General features: G+C 38.7%; 1 protein-coding gene across 2 annotated transcripts in view; it reads left to right on the plus strand.

Annotated features, from left to right (window-relative positions):
• KMT2E (lysine methyltransferase 2E (inactive)) overlaps nucleotides 1-18884 on the plus strand; it is a 99431-nt gene that overhangs the window by 11936 nt on the left and 68611 nt on the right. Inside the window, exons 2-3 of one of the 2 annotated variants that reach the window (XM_007982486.3) lie at nucleotides 12258-12331; nucleotides 15013-15197. In XM_007982486.3, coding sequence (XP_007980677.1) covers nucleotides 15127-15197 — 71 coding nt within the window. In that variant the 5' untranslated portion in view covers nucleotides 12258-12331; nucleotides 15013-15126. The remainder of the gene's footprint in view (nucleotides 1-12257; nucleotides 12332-15012; nucleotides 15198-18884) is intronic. The other variant, XM_007982484.3, reaches the window with a different exon arrangement.

The raw sequence follows: 18884 nt of genomic DNA on the forward strand, positions 1-18884 counted from the left end.
TGTAAATTTAGATTTCTTTAATTCAAAAGGGGATGGATCCAGTTACATACTGTAACTCTTTTGATCATTTAGTGTCTTGGAAATCTAAAAATGGGACTTCAGGATCTGACTCTGGTTTATCCAGTGGGATTTATAGGACTCTGCTAGATGAAATAACAGATTTCAAGTGGTTCTGGAACATACCAAGATCCAAAGACCTTTGTTGTCTTGTGAGATTTAAATTCTTTTTTAGGGAACTTTTGAACTCTGATAATACTGTAAACTAGATTAATTTAGTGGCAGATAGTTGAGTGCCTTCCTATGTAAAAGCATCATAGTAGCTATCAATTTTGTTTTGTTCATCTTGCACATACTGCTTCCTAACGGAAATAAGTGATGATTGTGTTGGTTAATAGCGCTGGAGTCAGATTGTGTAGTTTTTTCAAATGTAAGCCTGTAATTGGTATACAGTAACCTAGTTGCTGTATATTAGTATTAATCATTAGCTATACATTAATCTGTCAACCGTTTGATCTTTGAATTGTATGTTAAAACTGGCACATCTCATGGATGTGATATGGTTGTACCAAAAGACAAATGCTGTTTTATTGTGTAATTGCTTTGAGAATAATTGTGAGAAACTGGTATTTATCATTTAAATTGATCTAGAGTGATAGTGCAAGTTATAGGTCAAAGAAGATTATGTTGGCATAGCTTAAAATTTCACTTACAGAAGTTTAAAATTGATACCTCTTACCTCCTAAAGTAAATAGTTTATTAAGGATTTTGGGAAAAGCAATTCTAGTTCAATCCCCAGCTACACATAGCAATTTCCTCATGCTTAAATGGTTTTTATGAGTGGCTGATGAGCTCACTATGTGTGGGTTATTTTTCATTTATATATAATCCCTTTGCAGAAAGGCCCCACCCCGGTTTTTTTTTTTTTTTGATACAAGGTCTCGCTCTGTCAACCAGACTGGAGTGCAGTGGCACGGTCGTGGCTCACTACAGCCTTGATCTCCCAGGCTCAAGCGATCCTCCCACCTCAGTCTCCCAAGTAACTGGGACTACAGGCACCATGCCACTATGTCTGGCTAATTTAAAACAACATTTTTTTTTTGTAGAGATAGGGTCTCATTAAACAGCCCATGCTGGTCTTTCACTCCTGGGATCAAGCAGTCCTCCCACCTCAGCCTTAACAGTAAAGCTGGAAGGTGAAAGTGAGTGTAGTCTGTCTCATAGCAAATGTACTGGTCCCTTATAGGACTCATTGTATCCACCAACCTCATTCTTGACATTTTATTTTTGCCTGTATTCTGAATTTTTTCAGAGATTGTGTGCTTTTTTTGAAGTTCAAGGCAGGCTACTCTAAAAGCTCATGTGTGTTTGCATAGTATTTTTCTTACTGGATATGTGGGTCTTTTAATTCCACAATTCATTTTTTGTGTGTAAAGTGCATAGACATTTTCTTTCCTTAAGCTTCAACTCTCTACTTGTATTATACTAGTCTTCCCATTTCCAGGTTTTTGTTTTTCTGTTTACCGTATGAAGAGGAGGAAGCTGATCTTGGGATATTGTAAGTCTTGGAATTAAAAGACAGTAAAATACTGTAGAAGTAAAACTATTTAAACTTGAAAGTATTTACATATATATATTTATAATTAATTTTGGTCCCTTACTGATTTTATGGGTTTATTAAGTACTTAGGAATTAAGCCTACTCTTACTTTAGTCTTAGGATTTTTATAGTAAATATTTTAAATACATCTGAAATATTAAGATAACTATTCAAATACAGTGATAGAGTTGCTGTTCTTTCACCATTTGCTTAGTGGCCAACAGTATTCTGATTGGAATTGATTATTATCATTGGATTGAATAATATATTTTTTGTGTATTCTAAGAGACAACTAACATTAATAAATAAATACCTACACTGTATCTACATATCTTACTCTGCACAACAAGGCAGATATTTTGCTTATTTTTTCCTGAGTGGGCTAGAGGGACTGAGACTTTTTTTTTTTTTTGAGACAGAGTCTGGCTCTGTCGCCCAGACTAGAGTGCAGTGGTATGATCTTGGCTCACTGCAAACTCCGCCTCCTGTGTTCAAGCCATCCTCTCACCTCAGGCTCCTGAGTAGGTAGGACCACAGGCATGGGCCACCACGCCCGACTGGTTTTTGAATTTCTTTAAAGACTGGGTTTTCCACATTCGCCATGCTGGTCTTGAACTCCTGGGCTCTAGTGAACCGCCTGCCTCGGCCTCCCAAAGTGCTGGGATTATAGGCATGAGCCATCAGCCCAGTCGAGACTGAGACATTTCTGTTTTCTTTTTCCTCTTTGTTGCTTTTTTTTTTTTTGAAGGACGGTCTCACCCAGGCTGGAGTGCTGGCATGATTTCAGCTCACTGCAACCTCCACCTCCCAGGCCCAAGCAATTCTCCCACTTCAGCTTCCTGAGCTTACCTCAGGTGCTCAGCTTCACCTGCAGCACCGCACCTGGCTAATTTTCATTTTTTGTTTTTTTGTAGAGACGGGGTTTCACCATGTTATTCAGGGTGGTCTCTTTTTAACTCTTGAGCTCAAGCGATCCCCCCACCTCAGCCTCCCAAAGTGCTGGGATTACAAGTGTGAGCCACCGCGCACGGCCTGAGACTGAGACATTTCCTAGGGTCACATAGCTAAAGAGTAGCTGTTCAGTAATTTGAATTAAAGTCATTTGAAAATTTTTATTGATCCTTTTATAAAGGACTAATTCTTGACAAGGTAATGAGAATGAATAAATCATTAATCAAAGGCAGCTACTTAAGAAGAGTACTCTAAGGCTGGGCACAGTGGCTTATGTCTATGAGCCCAGCACTTTGGGAGGCCGAGGTAGGTGGATCACTTGAGGTCAGGAGTTCAAGACTAGCCTGGCCAACATAGGGAAACCTCGTCTCTACTAAAATACAAAAATTTGCCAATTGTGGTGGTGCACGCCTGTAATCTCAGCTACTTGGGAGGCTGAGGTGGGGGAATCGCTTGAACCTGGGAGGCAGAGGTTGTAGTGAGCTGAGATCGTGCCACTGCACTCCAGGATAAAAACAAAAAACAACTACTCAAAGGTACCCTTGATTATATTGGATTGCCATAGGTCATTTCAGGTGTTGGAAGAGCAATATAATTTTGTTCACTGCCCATTCCCAAGCACCTAGAGCAGTATCTAGAACATAGTATATGTTCAATAAATATGCTGAATGAATGAATTTGATTTGGTTTTAAAATAATAGAATAGTTGTACTCTGAGGGAGGTAGGAAATACTTAAACAATACTAAGAATTCCATTCTTTAGAGACAAATTACTTAGAAGTTGATAGTGACACATCAAAAGGGTTGTTGATTGTTGGATTATTCAGATGATGAAGATGATGGTAGGGGCCATGGAGGCTGAGGAAGAATGAGTCTTAAACACTGAGGAGGCACAAGAGATTGGGTGGCTGGATATAATAGGAGACTGGAAGGAAAGAAGGATTAAGAAGAGAATGACGATAGTGATAAAAAATAGAATGAAAGAAGATGTGTGGAAAGAAAGTTTCACTTTGAAGGCTTGATTTTTGAAGTGATGGCAGATATTATAAATGTACATCCAATAGCTGGGTGGGAATAGTAAATCAAACAAATGAAAGATTGAATCCAGGATTGATGGGAGACTAATAATGGAGAGGACTGAGCCTGGGGGCAACTATGTTAGTAACATTCGTCAGTGGCGGTTTTGTTTTTTCATGTTCATTTAAAGGAAGGAAGAGAGATTGAATATGTTAGAAAAAAGGAAATTGTGGTTTAATCAATAATAATTTAGGTGGGTATCTTAGCCACTGAATTACAGGCTTTGAGGTAATATAGAAATACCTCAGTTCTTGCTATGGAGTCAAATAGATGATCTAATTGTGGAAGTATACATTTAACAGCTGTTCTAAAATAATGTGTGTCAAAATATAAACCAATAGTTAATGTAAATAGTGCATTCTTTAGGAGGTTAAAAAGGGAAGACATTAGTGTAGAACAAGTTTTATAGCTGGAGCAGTCTTTTGAGATAAAGACTAGTCAAATTGTTATTTATGGCTGAGGAAACAGCCCTTAGGAGGTTGATCTACTAGATATTTTAAAGCTATCTAAAATTGGGAAGGCTTCAAGGAAGCATTGGTTCTTGAAGGTCTAATATGATTTTTACTGGATGGGAAAGAAAAGGAAAAGAAAATTAGTGAATTTGAAGAGGAATGAGCAAGGTTATGCCAACAATAGCAAAAAAGACTTGCATAATCAAAGGAGTTATAGATTGGATTATTAGTATGGAACAAGGTAACCTGATAAAATGTCAAGATTAGAAACTTGACTGAAATTACTGTGAACTACACTTTTTTGAATAGGTCAAAGTCAGGAGGAAACTAGTGGCTTTTGAAGTATAATATTCTGTCCAGTGTTGTAACCAACAGTTCTAAAATAGAGCACTGGTGTGAATGCCCTTTTAGTTTTTTGATAAGACTGTCAGGCCACATCTCAGACCTACTACATGAGAATCTCTAGGGTAAGGCCTAGGAACCTATCATTTTCTACTCCTATCCCCAGGTGTATGAAAAGTAACAGTTGTGGATCTATGGTTTGGGAACCAGTGATTTAAAAGCCAAGTTAGTATATGGAAAGAAACTACTTAGAGAAGTATTCATTGCCCAGCTCTGAGATAATAAAATGTGGACAGTACCATCAGAAAGGTTTGTTTAAATTCTGTTAATTAGATTTGATGCATGTTGTTTTTAGAGAGGGAAAGAAGAAAATTCTCAAGTTTTCTAGTATGAAAGAAATGGATTCAAAATAGTGATAGAAAGCATGCTTAGAAGGAGATAGAAGGAGAGTGAGGACACTGTTTTACTTGAGATTAAAGAATGACAGAATAGGCCGGGTGCCGTGGCTCACTCCTGTAATCCTAACAGCTTGGGAGGCCAAGGTGGGTGGGTCACTTGAGGTCAGGAGATCGAAAACAGCCTGGCCAACATGGTGAAACCCTGTCTCTACTAAAAATATAAAAATCTAGCCAGGCATGGTGGCAGGTGCCTGTGATGAAGGTGCTTGGGAGGCTGAGGCAGGACAATCACTTGATCCCAGGAGGTGGAGGTTGCAGTGAGCAAAGATGGCGCCATTGCACTCCAGCCTTGGCAATGAGAGTGAAACTCCGTCTTGGGCGTTGGGGGTGGTGGCGGGGGCGTGGAGAAAGAATGACAGAATAAAATAATTGCCAACATTGTTTTAATAAAAAACATGCTCTTGTTTTGGTTATTTAATGGCTGAAAAAGGTGGGGCATGGTGGCTTATGCCTGTAATCCCATCACTTTGGCAGGCCAAGGTGGGCGGATCACTTGAGTTCTGGAGTTCGAAACTAGCCTGGCCAATATGATGAAATGCCATCTCTACTAAAAATACAAAAATTAGCTGGGCATGGTGGTGGGCACCTGTAATCCCACCTAATTGGGAGGCTGAGGCAGGAGAATTGCTTGAACATGGGAGGCAGAGGTTGCAGTGAGCCGAGATTGTCTTACAGCACTCCAGCCTGGGTGACAGAGTGAAACTATCTCCAAAAAAAAAAAAAAAAAAAAAAATGGCCAGGCATGGTGGCTCATGCCTGTAATCCCTGCACTTTGGGAGGCTGAGGTGGGTGGATCACTGGAGGTTAGGAGCTTGAGACCAGCCTGGCCAACATGATAAAACCCTGTCTCTACTAAAAATACAAAAATTATCTGGGCGTGGTGGCGCGCCTGTAGTCCCAGCTTCTTAGGAGGCTGAGGCAGGATAATCTCTTGACCCCAGGAGACAGAGGTTACAGTGAGCCGTAATCACACCACTGCACTCCATACTCCAGCCTGGGCGACGCAGCAAGACTCTGTCTCAAAAAAAAAAAAAAGGCTAAAAAGTAATAGTGATCAAGCCTAATGGTCTATATAGGTTAAGTAAATAAAAGATAAATAGGGCTGAGCGCGGTGGCTCAAGCCTGTAATCCCAGCACTTTGGGAGGTCGAGGCAGGCGGATCACCTGAGGTCGGGAGTTCCAGACCAGCCTGGCCAACATGGTGAAACCCCGTCTCTACTAAAAATACAAAAATTAGCTGGGCGTGGTGGCGCACGCCTGTAGTCCCAGCTACTTGGGAAGCTGAGGCAGGAAAATAGCTTGAACCTGGGAGGCGGAGGGTGCAGTGGCTAAAGATTGCACCACTGTACTCTAGCCTGGATGACAGAGCAAGACTCCATCTCAAAAAAAAAAAAAAAAAAAAAAGTGTCTGCAGGATTTTTTTTAAAAAGTTATTTTGTTTTACTTACTTATTTTTTTTAGAGACAGGATCTTGGTCTGTTCCCCAGGCTGGAGTATGGTGGTGCTATCATGGTTCACTGTAACCTCAGACTCCTGGGCTCAAGTGATGCTGTCACCTCAGCCTCCTGATTAGCTGGGATTACAGGCACATACCACTACACCTGGCTAATTTTTAAAAAAAATTTTTGAAGAGACAGAGTCTTGGTTTTTTGCCCAGGCTGGCCTCAAACTCCTGGCCTCAAGCAGTCCTCCTGCCTTGGCCTCCCAAAATGTGGGATAACAGGTGTGAGCCACTATGTCCAGCCTAGGATTTTGTTGTTATTTGATTTTTAATTACAGTAAGCTTTGACACTATTTTTTGAAAGAGTAAAAAATATTCTACTCAATATGTCCTTTGGACAAGTGGAATATACCGGTGAAACAAGTTTTTCATATCAAATTTTAAGTCAGTATTTTCGTTTAGCTACTGATTTTCAAACAATTCTTCAGGAATCTGTAGGTGAGAGGGTGTACAGGCATGGACATTCCCTGCTATTTTTTTAAACCACAGATATAGCAAATATGAAGTACAAATGCCTACTGTACCCATTGGCAGACATCTCTGTGGCATTCTTCCTTTATATTTGACTTTCTTGGTATAGCACTTCAAGTGGACACTAACAATGACTGGTTAAAGCATAGGAGATTAAAACTATTTTTTCATGTTACAATCAAAAAGGATGCCTAGATTTCTGTGTTAATATTTCATGTATAGGAAAATTGCTACCAATGCTCAAAAAGAGTTTGAAGGCCACAATTTTAATGTCATTTAAAAAAATTAAACTTTTAATTTTATGATAATTATAGATTTGCATATGGTTGTAAGAAATAATAGAGAAATTCTATGTATCTTTACCCAGTATCTTAGTCTATTTAGTGTTGATGTAACAATACCTGCGACTAGGTAATTAATAAAAGGTTTTTTGTATTTTTGCTTGTTTTTTGTTTTTTATTTTGAGACGGAGTCTCGCTCTGTCGCCCAGGCTGGAGTGCAGTGATGTGATCTCGGCTGATTGCAAGCTCCACCTCCTAGGTTCATGCCATCCTTTTGCCTCAGCCTCCCGAGTAGTTGGGACTACAGGCGCCTGCCACCACACCTGGCTAATTTTTTTGTATTTTTAGTAAAGACAGGATTTCACTGTGTTAGCCAGAATGGACTCGATCTCCTGACCTCGTGATTCACCTGCCTCGGCCTCCCAAAGTGCTGGGATTACAGGTGTGAGCTACTGCACCTGGCCTAAAGGGTTTTTTAGTTAATTGCTCTGCAGGCTGGGAAGTTCAAGAAGCATAGTGGCATCACAACATGGAGCAAAATCAAAAGGGAGGTGGACACGTGTGAAAAAGCAGAACTCAAAGGGTGTTGTGGCTAAAATTTTAACAACCCACTCTCTCAGGAACTAATCTATTCCTCAGAGAACTAATCCATTCTTGCCAGAGATAACGCTCTCACTACCACAATACTAACACCAAGCCACCCACAGAGTCGGGGCCCTCATAATCCAGATACCTCCTGTTCAAGGCCCTACCTCTTAAAGGCTCCACGTCACAACCTTGCTTCACTGGAAATAAGGTTTCAACATGAGTTTTGGCAGGGACAAATCTTATTCAAACCATAGTACACAGTTTCCCTCAGTGGTAACATCTTGTAAAATTGTAGTACAGTGTCCTGACTAGTGTGTGTGTGTGTTTGTTTTAAGAGATAGGGTCTCCCTTTGTTGCCCAGGTTGGAGAGTAGTATGAGCATAGCTTGCTGTAATTTCAAACTCCTAGGCTCAGACGATCCTCATACCTCAATCTCCTGAATAGTTAGGACTACAGGGATGCACCACCATGCCCAGCTATTTTTTTTTATTTTTGTAGAGTTTGGGTCACACTATGTAGCCCAGGCCGTTCTGAAACTCCTGGCTTTACGTGATCCTTCTGCCTCAGCCTCCCAAAGTGCTGGAATTACAGACGTGAGCCAACACACCTGGCCAAGACCAGAATATTGACACTGATAAAATCTTCTCATTTTATTCAGGCTTCCCAATTTTATTTGTACTCATTTGTTAGTCTAGATTTAGTTCTGTACTTTATGATCACATAAATGTACCTGTACCCACCACCACAGTTAAGGTATAGAACAATTTTATCACCACAAGGATCCTTTTTTTTTTTTTTCTTGAGATGGAGTCTCGCTCTGTCTCCCAGGCTTGAGTGCAGTATCGCGATCTCGGCTTACTGCAATCTCGTCTCCCGGGTTCACGCCATTCTCCTGCCTCAGTCTCCCGAGTAGCTGGGACTATAGGCGCCCGCCACCACGCCTGGCTAATTTTTTGTATTTTTAGTAGAGACGGGGTTTCACGATGTTAGCCAGGATGGTCTCGATCTCCTGACCTCGTGATCCGCCCACCTCGGCCTCCCAGTGTTGGGATTACAGGCGTGAGCCACTGCGCCCGGCCCACCACAAGGATCCTTAGTATTGTTCTCCTATGTAACCGTACCTACCTCCCTCTACCCCTTTTCTTCTGAATAACCTATCCTCTATTTCTATAATTTATTTCTTTAAGAATGTTATATAAATGGAGTTAAATAGTATGTAACTTTTTGAGATTGGCTATTTTTGTTTTTTTTCTTTTTGGGGATGGAGTTTTCGCTTTGTCACCCAGTCTGGAGTGCAGTGGTGCAATCTCAGCTCACTGAACCTCTTCCTCCCAGGTTTAAGCAATTCTCGTGCCTCAGTCTCCTGATTAGCTAAGCTTACAGATGCCCACCTGCACACCTGGCTAATTTTTTTTTTTTTTTTTTTTTTGCTACAGAGTCTTGCTCTGTCGCCCAGGCTGGAGTATAGTGGCACAATCTCAGCTCATTGCAAGCTCCGCCTCCCGGGTTCACGCCATTCTCCTGCCTCAGTCTCCCGAGTAGCTGGGACTACAGGCGCCCGCCACCATGCCTGGCTAATTTTTTTTTGTTTTTTTGTATTTTTAGTAGAGACGGGGTTTCACTGTGTTAGCCAGGATGGTCTCGATCTCTTGACCTCATGATCCACCTGCCTCTCAGCCTTCCACAGTGGTGGGATTACAGGCATGAGCCACCGCGCCCAACCTAATTTTTTTTTTTTATTGTTGGTAGAGACGGGTTTCATCATCTTGTCCAGGCTGGTCTTGAACTCCTGACCTCAAATTATCCACCTGCATCAGCCTCCCAAAGTGCTGAGATTACAAGTGTGAGCTACTGTGCCCCGCCAAGATTGGCTTTTTTTTTTTTTTTTTTTTTTTTTTCCTGCTCAGCGTAATTACCTTGGATTCACCCAAGTTGTTGCATGTATTGATAGTTTGTTCCTTTATATTGCTGAGTAGTGTTCCTTTTAATTTTATTTTCTTGCTTTATTATTATTATCTTTTTTGAGACAGAGTTTTGCTCTTGTTGCCCAGCTGTGCAGTTCAAGTGATTCTTCTGCCTCAGTCTCCTGAGTAGCTGGGACTACAGGCGTGCACCACCACGCCCGGCTAGTTTTTGCATTTTTAGTAGAGATGGGGTTTCACCATGTTGGCCAGGCTGGTCTTGAACTCCTGACCTCAGATGATTCACCCACCTTGGCCTCCCAAAGTGCTGGGATTACAGGTGTGAGCCACCACGGCACCTGGTCATAAACACAAATTTTAAGACTTTGAGACTGTATTTTCCCATGTTTGTGGTGTTTTAATGCATTGTTGCAGATTAAATGTAAGTTTGTTAACTAGATCAGGTTTGAGGGAGGAGCAAGGTCAGTTTTGTTAGTGCGGTTTCATTTCATGATCAGAGGAATTGCAATCCAGATATTCTGGAGTAAGACACTTAAGTATTTAATTTCCTTTTTTGAGAGAGGCAGCTGTCAATTTTTTCTTCCTTAATTGTAAATTCTAGATTATTTATTTTACCTGTCCTCTGGCAAGTTTTTATTTTTTTTTAATTTTTTTTTATTTTAAGACAGAGTCTGTCACCCAGACTGGAGTGCAGTGGAGCAATCTTGGCTCACTGCAACGTCTGTCTCCTAGGTTCAAGCAATTCTGGTGCCTCAGCCTCTCAAGTAGCTGGGATTACAAGTGTGCCTCACCACACCCAGCTTATTTTTGTATTTTTAGTAGAGACAGGGTTACACCATGTTGGCCAGGCTGGTCTTGAATTCCTTACCTCAGGTGACCCGCCCGCCTAGGCCTCCCAAAGTGCTGGGATTACAAGTGTGAGCCACAGCTCTCGGCCATCTGGCAGTTTTTAATTTCAGGCAAACTGATGTGTAGGCTCTGGAATCAGACCACAAGGGTTCAGATCTTGATTTGGCTATTAGTTATGAACTTCAAACAAATTTAACTTCTCTACCTCATTGTAAAATGGGGATAATATATCTATATCGTAGGCTTATTGTGGAGATTAAGCATTGTAAGCACTCAGAATTTGCTATCATTATTATTATAACCAATAGTTGGGGAAGTTTGGGTATCAGATAAGTGCTTGTAGAGCACTCTCTGGTAGTAATGTTAGCTCAGTTGTAGAAATACATATTCATTTTGTTATCAGATTTGTATTTTACAGTTTTTTAGAATCTAAAATTCTGTTGTTTTGATTACTTGGAGTAATCTGTTAATGTGCTTGTAATTGTAAAATCATCAACCTAAATCAACTTCCATTTATAGTTGAAAGTCAGAACAGTGAAATGACTTGCCCAAGCATTCATAGGTAGTAACTTGGAATGGATCTTGATTGACTAGTGTTCTTTTCATTTTACCTTAGTCAGCTGCTGTAAATTAAATCTTAAATGAATAATAAGGGCTGTTTGATTTCCCATCTCAGTTACATGTCTCCTCAAAATTTCTTTCAAGTTTATTTAATTATTTCCATTCATAGTTAAGCCAAAAATTTACCTCTTTAGTCTCTCAGTGATACACATCCAAAATATGTACATTAATTTAATTTAAAATATTTATTGAGCACTGTGCCAGGTGCTTATAAAGGACATAAATATAGTTAATGGCTCTTTCCTCAAAGAGATTGTTATATTGGGCACTTTTATTTGTAATTTTAGAAAAATGTTTTTCCTCATATTTTTATTCTTTCTGCCTTTTGGGTATCATATTAATCTTTAAAGTGTTATTTTTTTGTTTTGTTTTATTTATTTATTTTTTTAAGACAGGGTCTCCCTCTGTCACCCAGGCTGGGGTGCAGTTGTGCAATCATGGCTCACTGCAGCCTTGACCTCCTGGGCTCAAACAATCCTGCCATCTCAGCCTCCCAAGTAACTGGGACTACAGGTGTGCATCACCACATCCAGCTAATTTTTGTATTTTTTGTAGGGATGAAGTCTCACTGTGTTGCCCAGGCTGCTCTTGAACTCCTGGGCTCAAGTAGTCTACCTGCCTTAGCTGCTGGAAGTGCTGGGATTACAGGTGTGAGCCACTGCACCCAGCCTGTTTTCTGTTTATTTTAACATGGTCTTAAAGGCAGCTTCAGACTTCCAGTTTTCCTGATAAACTGTTTTCTACTTTAATTGCTTTTTTTTTGCCTTTTACTTCATTTTTCCTACTTGAGAGTTGTGTTTGTTTTTATTGTTTTTGTTTTGGTATTGTTGCCTTTGCTAAATCTGTTTTTAATATTGTATTAAAATTTAACAGTTTTTGAAGTTATTTTTAAAATTTTTTAAATATTAAATTTGATATTGTATCCCAGTGTTTCTTTTTCCAATTTGATTTAGTATTTAGCTTTGATTGTTGCCTTTACTTGTGTTTACATTCATTTGTGTAAAAAGGGAAGAATAAATTTATCCTTTTAAGAATTGGCTGCTTTTGTGTGAGTCACTTTGGTTTTAGGTACCATGTTAGTTAGAAGTAACTGTAATTTTATGCCATTTTAAAATAGCTCAAAACTCCTATGTTCACTTGGTTTCTAGGTCTATTCTGGATAAGCAGGTTTTGTGAAGACATTTATTCTTTCTTGGACCTCAGATTTACCAGACATCTCATGGTATTTCCTTTTATATTATATCTTTAATGGCTGCCATTTATTCTCAGTGTATTTTGTACATATTTTACTTGTCAGCTGGATGACCAGTTTTTTGATTCACATGTAAGATGTGAAACATTGTGTTAATTGTTGAGGTTGTATTAAAAACCTTTTCCCTTTATTTGTAACTTTTTTATTTTTATTTTTGAGACAGAGTCTCGCTCTGTCGCCAGGCTGGAGTGCAGTGGCGCAATCTCAGCTCACTACAGCCTCTGACTCCCTGTTTTAAGCGATTACTCCTACCTCAGCTTCCTGAGTAGCTGGGATTACAGGCACATGCCACCAAACCCAGCTAATTTTTGTATTTTTAATAGAGACAGGGTTTCACCATGTTGGCCAGGATGGTCTCAATCTCCTAAACCCGTGATCCACCCTCCTCGGCCTCCCAAAGTGCTGGGATTACAGGCGTGAGCCAGCACACCTGGCCTATTTTTGACTGTTTTTTAAGCTCACTGTGTTAAAGGTCACATCTTTTCTGCCTACTACATTGGCTTTTCCTTTTTGAAAAAGCTGTGACTTGACCCTAACGAATTCATCATTTTATTAAATATCAACAAGATTTTTAAGCAATGTGAGTTTTCTCATTATAAGATTTTTTATATTAATGAAAATAGTGAAATATTTGCCTTAATGTCTTAATACATATGACCTCTTGTCTTCTGACCTCTTGTGAGTAAATTACTGAGATCTGCTTTTCCTATTGAATCAAATTCAGAGTCTGCTGTTCTGTTTCAGATGTGATGTATCTTTGTCCTGAGGATGAACTTCTGTGTTTTTAGGGAAATGCAGTTATGGGAATGTCATATAGTTGTTTTTAATGACACTTGATTATACAGGGTGATAGTATTTTTAATAGAGACAGGGTTTCACAGGGTGAAATACAGGGTGATAGTTCGTTTAGTTAATTAAGCCAGAGCTGCAGTTTCATCTGAAGTGCTCTAATGCATTCATCAATTCTTTGTAGAATGCTGTTATGTTCCAGGCACTGTGCAGTTTGGAAGACAAGCAGCAATAGCACAAATAGAAGTCATTGTCTGAAGGAGGTTTGTGGCAAGCTCTTTACTGAAACAGCTCAAGTGTGGTGTTTATTGAGGATGGCATATTTATATAAAAAGGGACATACTGGTAAATAAATACCTAAGTAGATTATTTTAAATTAGAAGTATCACTCAGTTACTTAAAAGACTTTAATAATGACTTGATTTCCTTTCAGTGTCTGCCTCTGGTAAATAAGTATACCACTAAATATAGTATATACCTAAAATACAAGACTTTTTATGAGTCTGACATAAAAAACAGTGTTTCTTCAAGTAGCAATTCTTGTAGCTGCCTATAATATTTAGTTAACATTTGAGAATATCCAGGTTAATTCCTGTTTCACAGATTATACAGATTTTGAGTTCATACATTATGGGGGAAGATGACCAAAGTGGGTAAATGACGTGTTAATAGTTGTTTGAATTCTCCAAGAAAACTAGCCTTGAACTTTTAAACTATGTGTAACTGGAGGAGAGCTACCGGATTATAAATTATTATAATATAAAAATATGTAATAGTAGACAATTGCACACTGCTTTTCAATATTTCAGGTATTACATTACAGAGACAAGGATAATGACTGTTGCTGTTTTCTAATTTATAGGACTATCTATATTGGTTTTGTTCCTGAGTTTCACCTGTATAATTTTTGAAAAGACTTTGAGTAGATATTTTATAAACATACCTGTAGCCACTGTTGTGTAGTGAATTTAAATTAGAAAAATTGATGTCGAAGCTAAGTATCTTTTAGTTGCTGTTGTAAATTTTTAAAAAAAACTTAGTTTTTTCTACTAATTGAATTAGGGGGTATTAACTCTTTAATAACTGAACAGTATTAATGGAAGAAAAAGAGAACTCCCTCAACAGTATACCTAGATTTACCTGTTATAGAAAATGACAACTACTGTACAGTAATTGAATTTATTACCAATAACATAGTTTCCCTTACATACAGATACAAACAGTAGAGTAGAATTGGTTCAAATCCTGGTTTCATCTCTTAAATGGAGCAACCTTGATTAAGTTTTTTTAAACCATGTGTAGCTGGGGGAGAGCTACCAGACTACTAATTATTATAATAAGAAAATACACAATAATAGACAATTACACAGTGCTTTTCAATATTAGCCTGTTTTGGTTTTCTTTTCCTCAGTGGTAAAATGGAGGTACCTACCTTAGAATTAGGAGGGTTAAATAGACCATCCATGTAAAAAGCTGATCATGGTGCTTAGTCCATAGTAAGTACTCAGTATTTGTTAGTATGTTGTTAGATCACTCACTGAACAAAGAAGACTTATTTTTGCATACTGGCACTGTAAGAAATTACATTTTATCCTTTAAAATGAATACTTTTTGGTTCTTTACTACATATGCCTTAGTAATCTTCTTGTGGCATCCTAAATTCATTCCCTCAGAAAGATTGTGATTTAGAAACTTTTCTTTTGATCATGATCACATAACCCAATTCCAGAAAAATTAATGAGAGAGACTCTAAGCAAATTTCAATTTATATTGAGATTTTAATAAAGAATGTTTTCTTCATGTTATTTTACTTACTGTTATAGTGTGACTGTTGCTTTTTTGTTTCCTTTTCTTTTAAACAGGGTTTGTGGATGCACTTAGATGTTTGCAATGAGCACTGTGGCTGGCATGCCCCAGTGTTTTGGATACCAATGCATAGGACTCCATAGTAATCGAATTTACCAGAGGCGAACGTCATGAGCATAGTGATCCCATTGGGGGTTGATACAGCAGAGACGTCATACTTGGAAATGGCTGCAGGTTCAGAGTAAGTATTTAAATTAGTTACATAAGCAAAAAAAAAAAAAAAAGGAAACCCTTCTGGAGCTAGAAAGTAGGAAGAGCTGTAAGTGGAAAATATTAAATTTCTTCTTTCCTAGCCATTTTTTAAAGTAAAAAAAAAAAAGGTTACCTTTCTCAAACACTGAGAACATGATTGCTAACCTTGTTTTCCTTTTAAATAGTATTACCACTAATATTCATTATTGAAGTATTGGCATGACTTTTTTTGACTCCAAATTTCTGAGAATTGATACATTTTTTACCAACTGTATTTTACTATAGTATTTGATATTGTTTCCAGTGTCACTAGAGCCACCTGCTGACAGGAGTCATTAGTTTGTTGGTGCTTGGGTTCCCCCCACCCCCAGCAACCAGGTGGAGTTTTGCTGTGTCACCCAGGCTGGAACGCAGTGGCTCTATCTCGGCTCACTGCAGCCTCCGCCACCAGGGTTCAAGCAATTCTCCTACCTCAGCCTCCTGAGTAGCTGTATTACAGGCGTGTGTCACCACGTGCAGCTAATTTTTGTATTTTTAGTAGAGATGGTGTTTCATCATGTTGGCTAGGCTGGTCTTGAACTCCTGACCTGGTGATCCACTCGCCTTGGCCTCCCAAAGTGTTGGGATTACAGGCGTGAACCGCTGCGCTCAGCTGGTGCTCAGGTATTTTTAGTTTGAATTTGTATAATTGAAGATTCTAGCATATTTTGTGTATAATGAAATATTTGCAAAAACTTTTTACTTGTTCTTTTTTCTCTCAGTGCTTAACATTTTTGCTTATGATTTCTTGACACTTAATCCACTATGAAGAAACTATTTTTTCTGCTGCTTTTAAAGTGAGTGTTGATTTGTTTGTACTAATTGGAGGTGCTTTCATTTAAGCATGGCTTTGTTTTTGTATTCAAAAGCCTGCTTTAAAGTACTGTCCTTGCATTGTTTACAACTGTTCTTTTTTTGTTGTTTGTTTTGTGACAGAGTCTCGCTCTGTCATCCAGGCTGGAGTGCAGTAGGGCAATCTTGGCTCACTGCAACCTCCAGGCTCAAGGGATTCTCATGTCTTAGCCTCCTAAGTAGCTGGGATTACAGGTGCATGCCACCACACCCAGCTAATTTTTGTATTTTTAGTAGAAACAGTGTTTCACCACATTGACCAGGCTGGCCTGGAACTCCTGGGCTCAAACGATCTGCCCACCTTAGCCCCTCAAAGTGCTGGGATTACAGGCATGAACCACCGTGCCCAGCCATGTTTACAGCTGTTCTTAGGGTAATGCTGAATTTTTCATTTGTTTCATACTTAATCATAAACAATTTTTTCTTATATTTTTTTCGCTTGTAATACAGAGCTCATTGTATTCATATAATGTTCTGTAACAGTGTTAAGCAGCTCCCCTACTTTGAGCAAGATGTTTTAGATAAAATATCTTAATCATCCCAGCAAAAAGGCAGGTATTATTTTCATTTTATAAGAAATGCAGCTCAAGGAGATTAACATATTTGCCTATGGCCACCTAATTAATAAAAAGTAGAGTTAGTTTGAACCCAGAGTTGCTTGGCTCCAGATTCATGCTGCCACATAGGTCAGAAGAGTCACATTTAGTTAATAGAGGAGTAAAATGAAGTGAAATGCCACATGTGATGGACTGAGGACAATTGTCATACCAAACTTCATTTGCTCTTTATTTTTAAATGTCTTATGTATTTTAATACAAATATTTAAAAATAATAGATTGTAAGAGAGAGAAAAGAGGTGGACAAATTTTGGTCACAAATCTGAAGGAGTATATTGAGAAGTCATGGAGATTTTTTACACCTATTAATATAACAATTAGTATAACCTATTCATGTTATGCCTTCAATAACATACACTGGCTATGGTTATATTATCGAGGTGTATGTTATTGGAGGTCTTAACACTCGAAGGGAAAATTAGAGGTTTTACCTAGGATCTAAGATGCTGGTGTGAGCCTCTCATCAAAACCCACTTACAGTTTGAGAGTTTATACAGAGAAGAAATTAGATTTTTAATTGGGAAGAAGAACATCCTTTAAGTCCAATTTCTGAGGAATTAGAGCTTATTTATTCAATCATTCTAAACTGTTCTTTTTCTTTAAATGCCTCTCTCAATTTAATGATTGGCATTTTTCCCTTTTTAGATTTTCAGTTCTAACTTACTTAAATTTCTGCACTAATAAATGATGTGGCTTAGATGATAATTTATGATGATTTTTTAATGAATAAGGACATTTTGGTATAAAACAAATAAGATTTTAAATTTATAAAGTGGTTCCAGAAAAATATGGCAGTATCAAATAGATTATTGCAAACAGAGTAGTGGTTATTCTTCCTTTAATGTTTTTGACGTTAATTTAGAATTACAACACGTTTGTAAATAGCCTGTTTTCATTTTTAAGAATGGAAATATTACATAAATAATTCAGCTCAGTGCAGTGGCTTATGCTTATAATTCCAGTACTTTGGGAGTCTGAGGCTTGAGCCCAGCAGTTTGAGACCAGCCTGGGTAATACGATGAGACCCAGTCTCTACAAAATAAAAAAATTTTAAACATTAGCTTGGCATGGTGGTGCATGCCTGTAGTCCCAGCTACTTAGGAGGCTGAGGTGGGAGGATCACTTCAGCCCAGGAGTTCCAGGTTGTAGTGAGCCATGATCACACCACTGCGTTTCAGCCTAGGTAACAGAGCAAGACCCTGTCTCAAAAAAGTAAAACAAAATAATTCTACTTGTGATGACCAAAAATGTTCTCTATATTTGTAAAGTTAGTGAAGTAATGAAAATTAAAGTGGTATAAATTGAGGACTACCAGAATTTAGGCTTTGGGTAACCCTAGTCTAAAATAAGATCCAGTACCATTTTGTAATATAGGCTGTTTGCTTCATTAAGTAAATAATCAATAGTCATAAATAGTACTCTGGTAAATTTCACAGGGATAGTAGGGACAATGCAGTTTGATGGGGAAAATGCTAGACCAATTTAAGGACTTTAAGGTATTTTTTCTTTGCTATTATAATACCATGTTGACTTAGAATTAAGAGTTCAGAGTTTATTTTACAAATATGGACACTGAGACCCCAGAGTAGTTATGTGGCATGTCCCAAGGGTATATAGTGACTTTAGTGGTAGAGGTAGGACTTGGATGTAGAGTTTGTGACACTTAGATCAGTCATCTCCTGGTCTGTAAAACTGGAGATTGGACTATCTGCTCTATAAAATACCTCCTAGGATAGTGCCTGATTATCAGTTTGGAGCAGCAATGACCCTATTTCCAAGAATAATTCAGTCCCACTGCACTCAGTCCCATACCAGGCAGATCGCAGTAGCTGATCTACCAGTAGTTTTGTGACAGTGTTGTTGGGGGAGTCAATGAATTGCCCTCTGAAGATCCACTATCACCGATTCTAGGCCAGGAGAATGCTACTTTCAGTCTTCGATATCTCTGAGGGAAAGGAAACCACACCCTGATACTCCCTTGGAGCCAGATGCAAACCAGCCTTGCCACACTATTTGTTCTACCTGCTTTACTTACCAAGGCTTAGGAGCAGCATTTCACCTTCTCCGGGCTCCCAGTATCACCTGAAGGGGTCAAAGGTAGGGCCTGGGTGACTCATTTGGATTAAGTCTTGACCCTTTGTCAATTTTATCTGTGCCTCTAATTCCTG

This window comes from Chlorocebus sabaeus, chromosome 21 (assembly GCF_047675955.1).
Source record: "Chlorocebus sabaeus isolate Y175 chromosome 21, mChlSab1.0.hap1, whole genome shotgun sequence".
In the NCBI taxonomy this organism is placed as follows: Eukaryota; Metazoa; Chordata; class Mammalia; order Primates; family Cercopithecidae; genus Chlorocebus; species Chlorocebus sabaeus.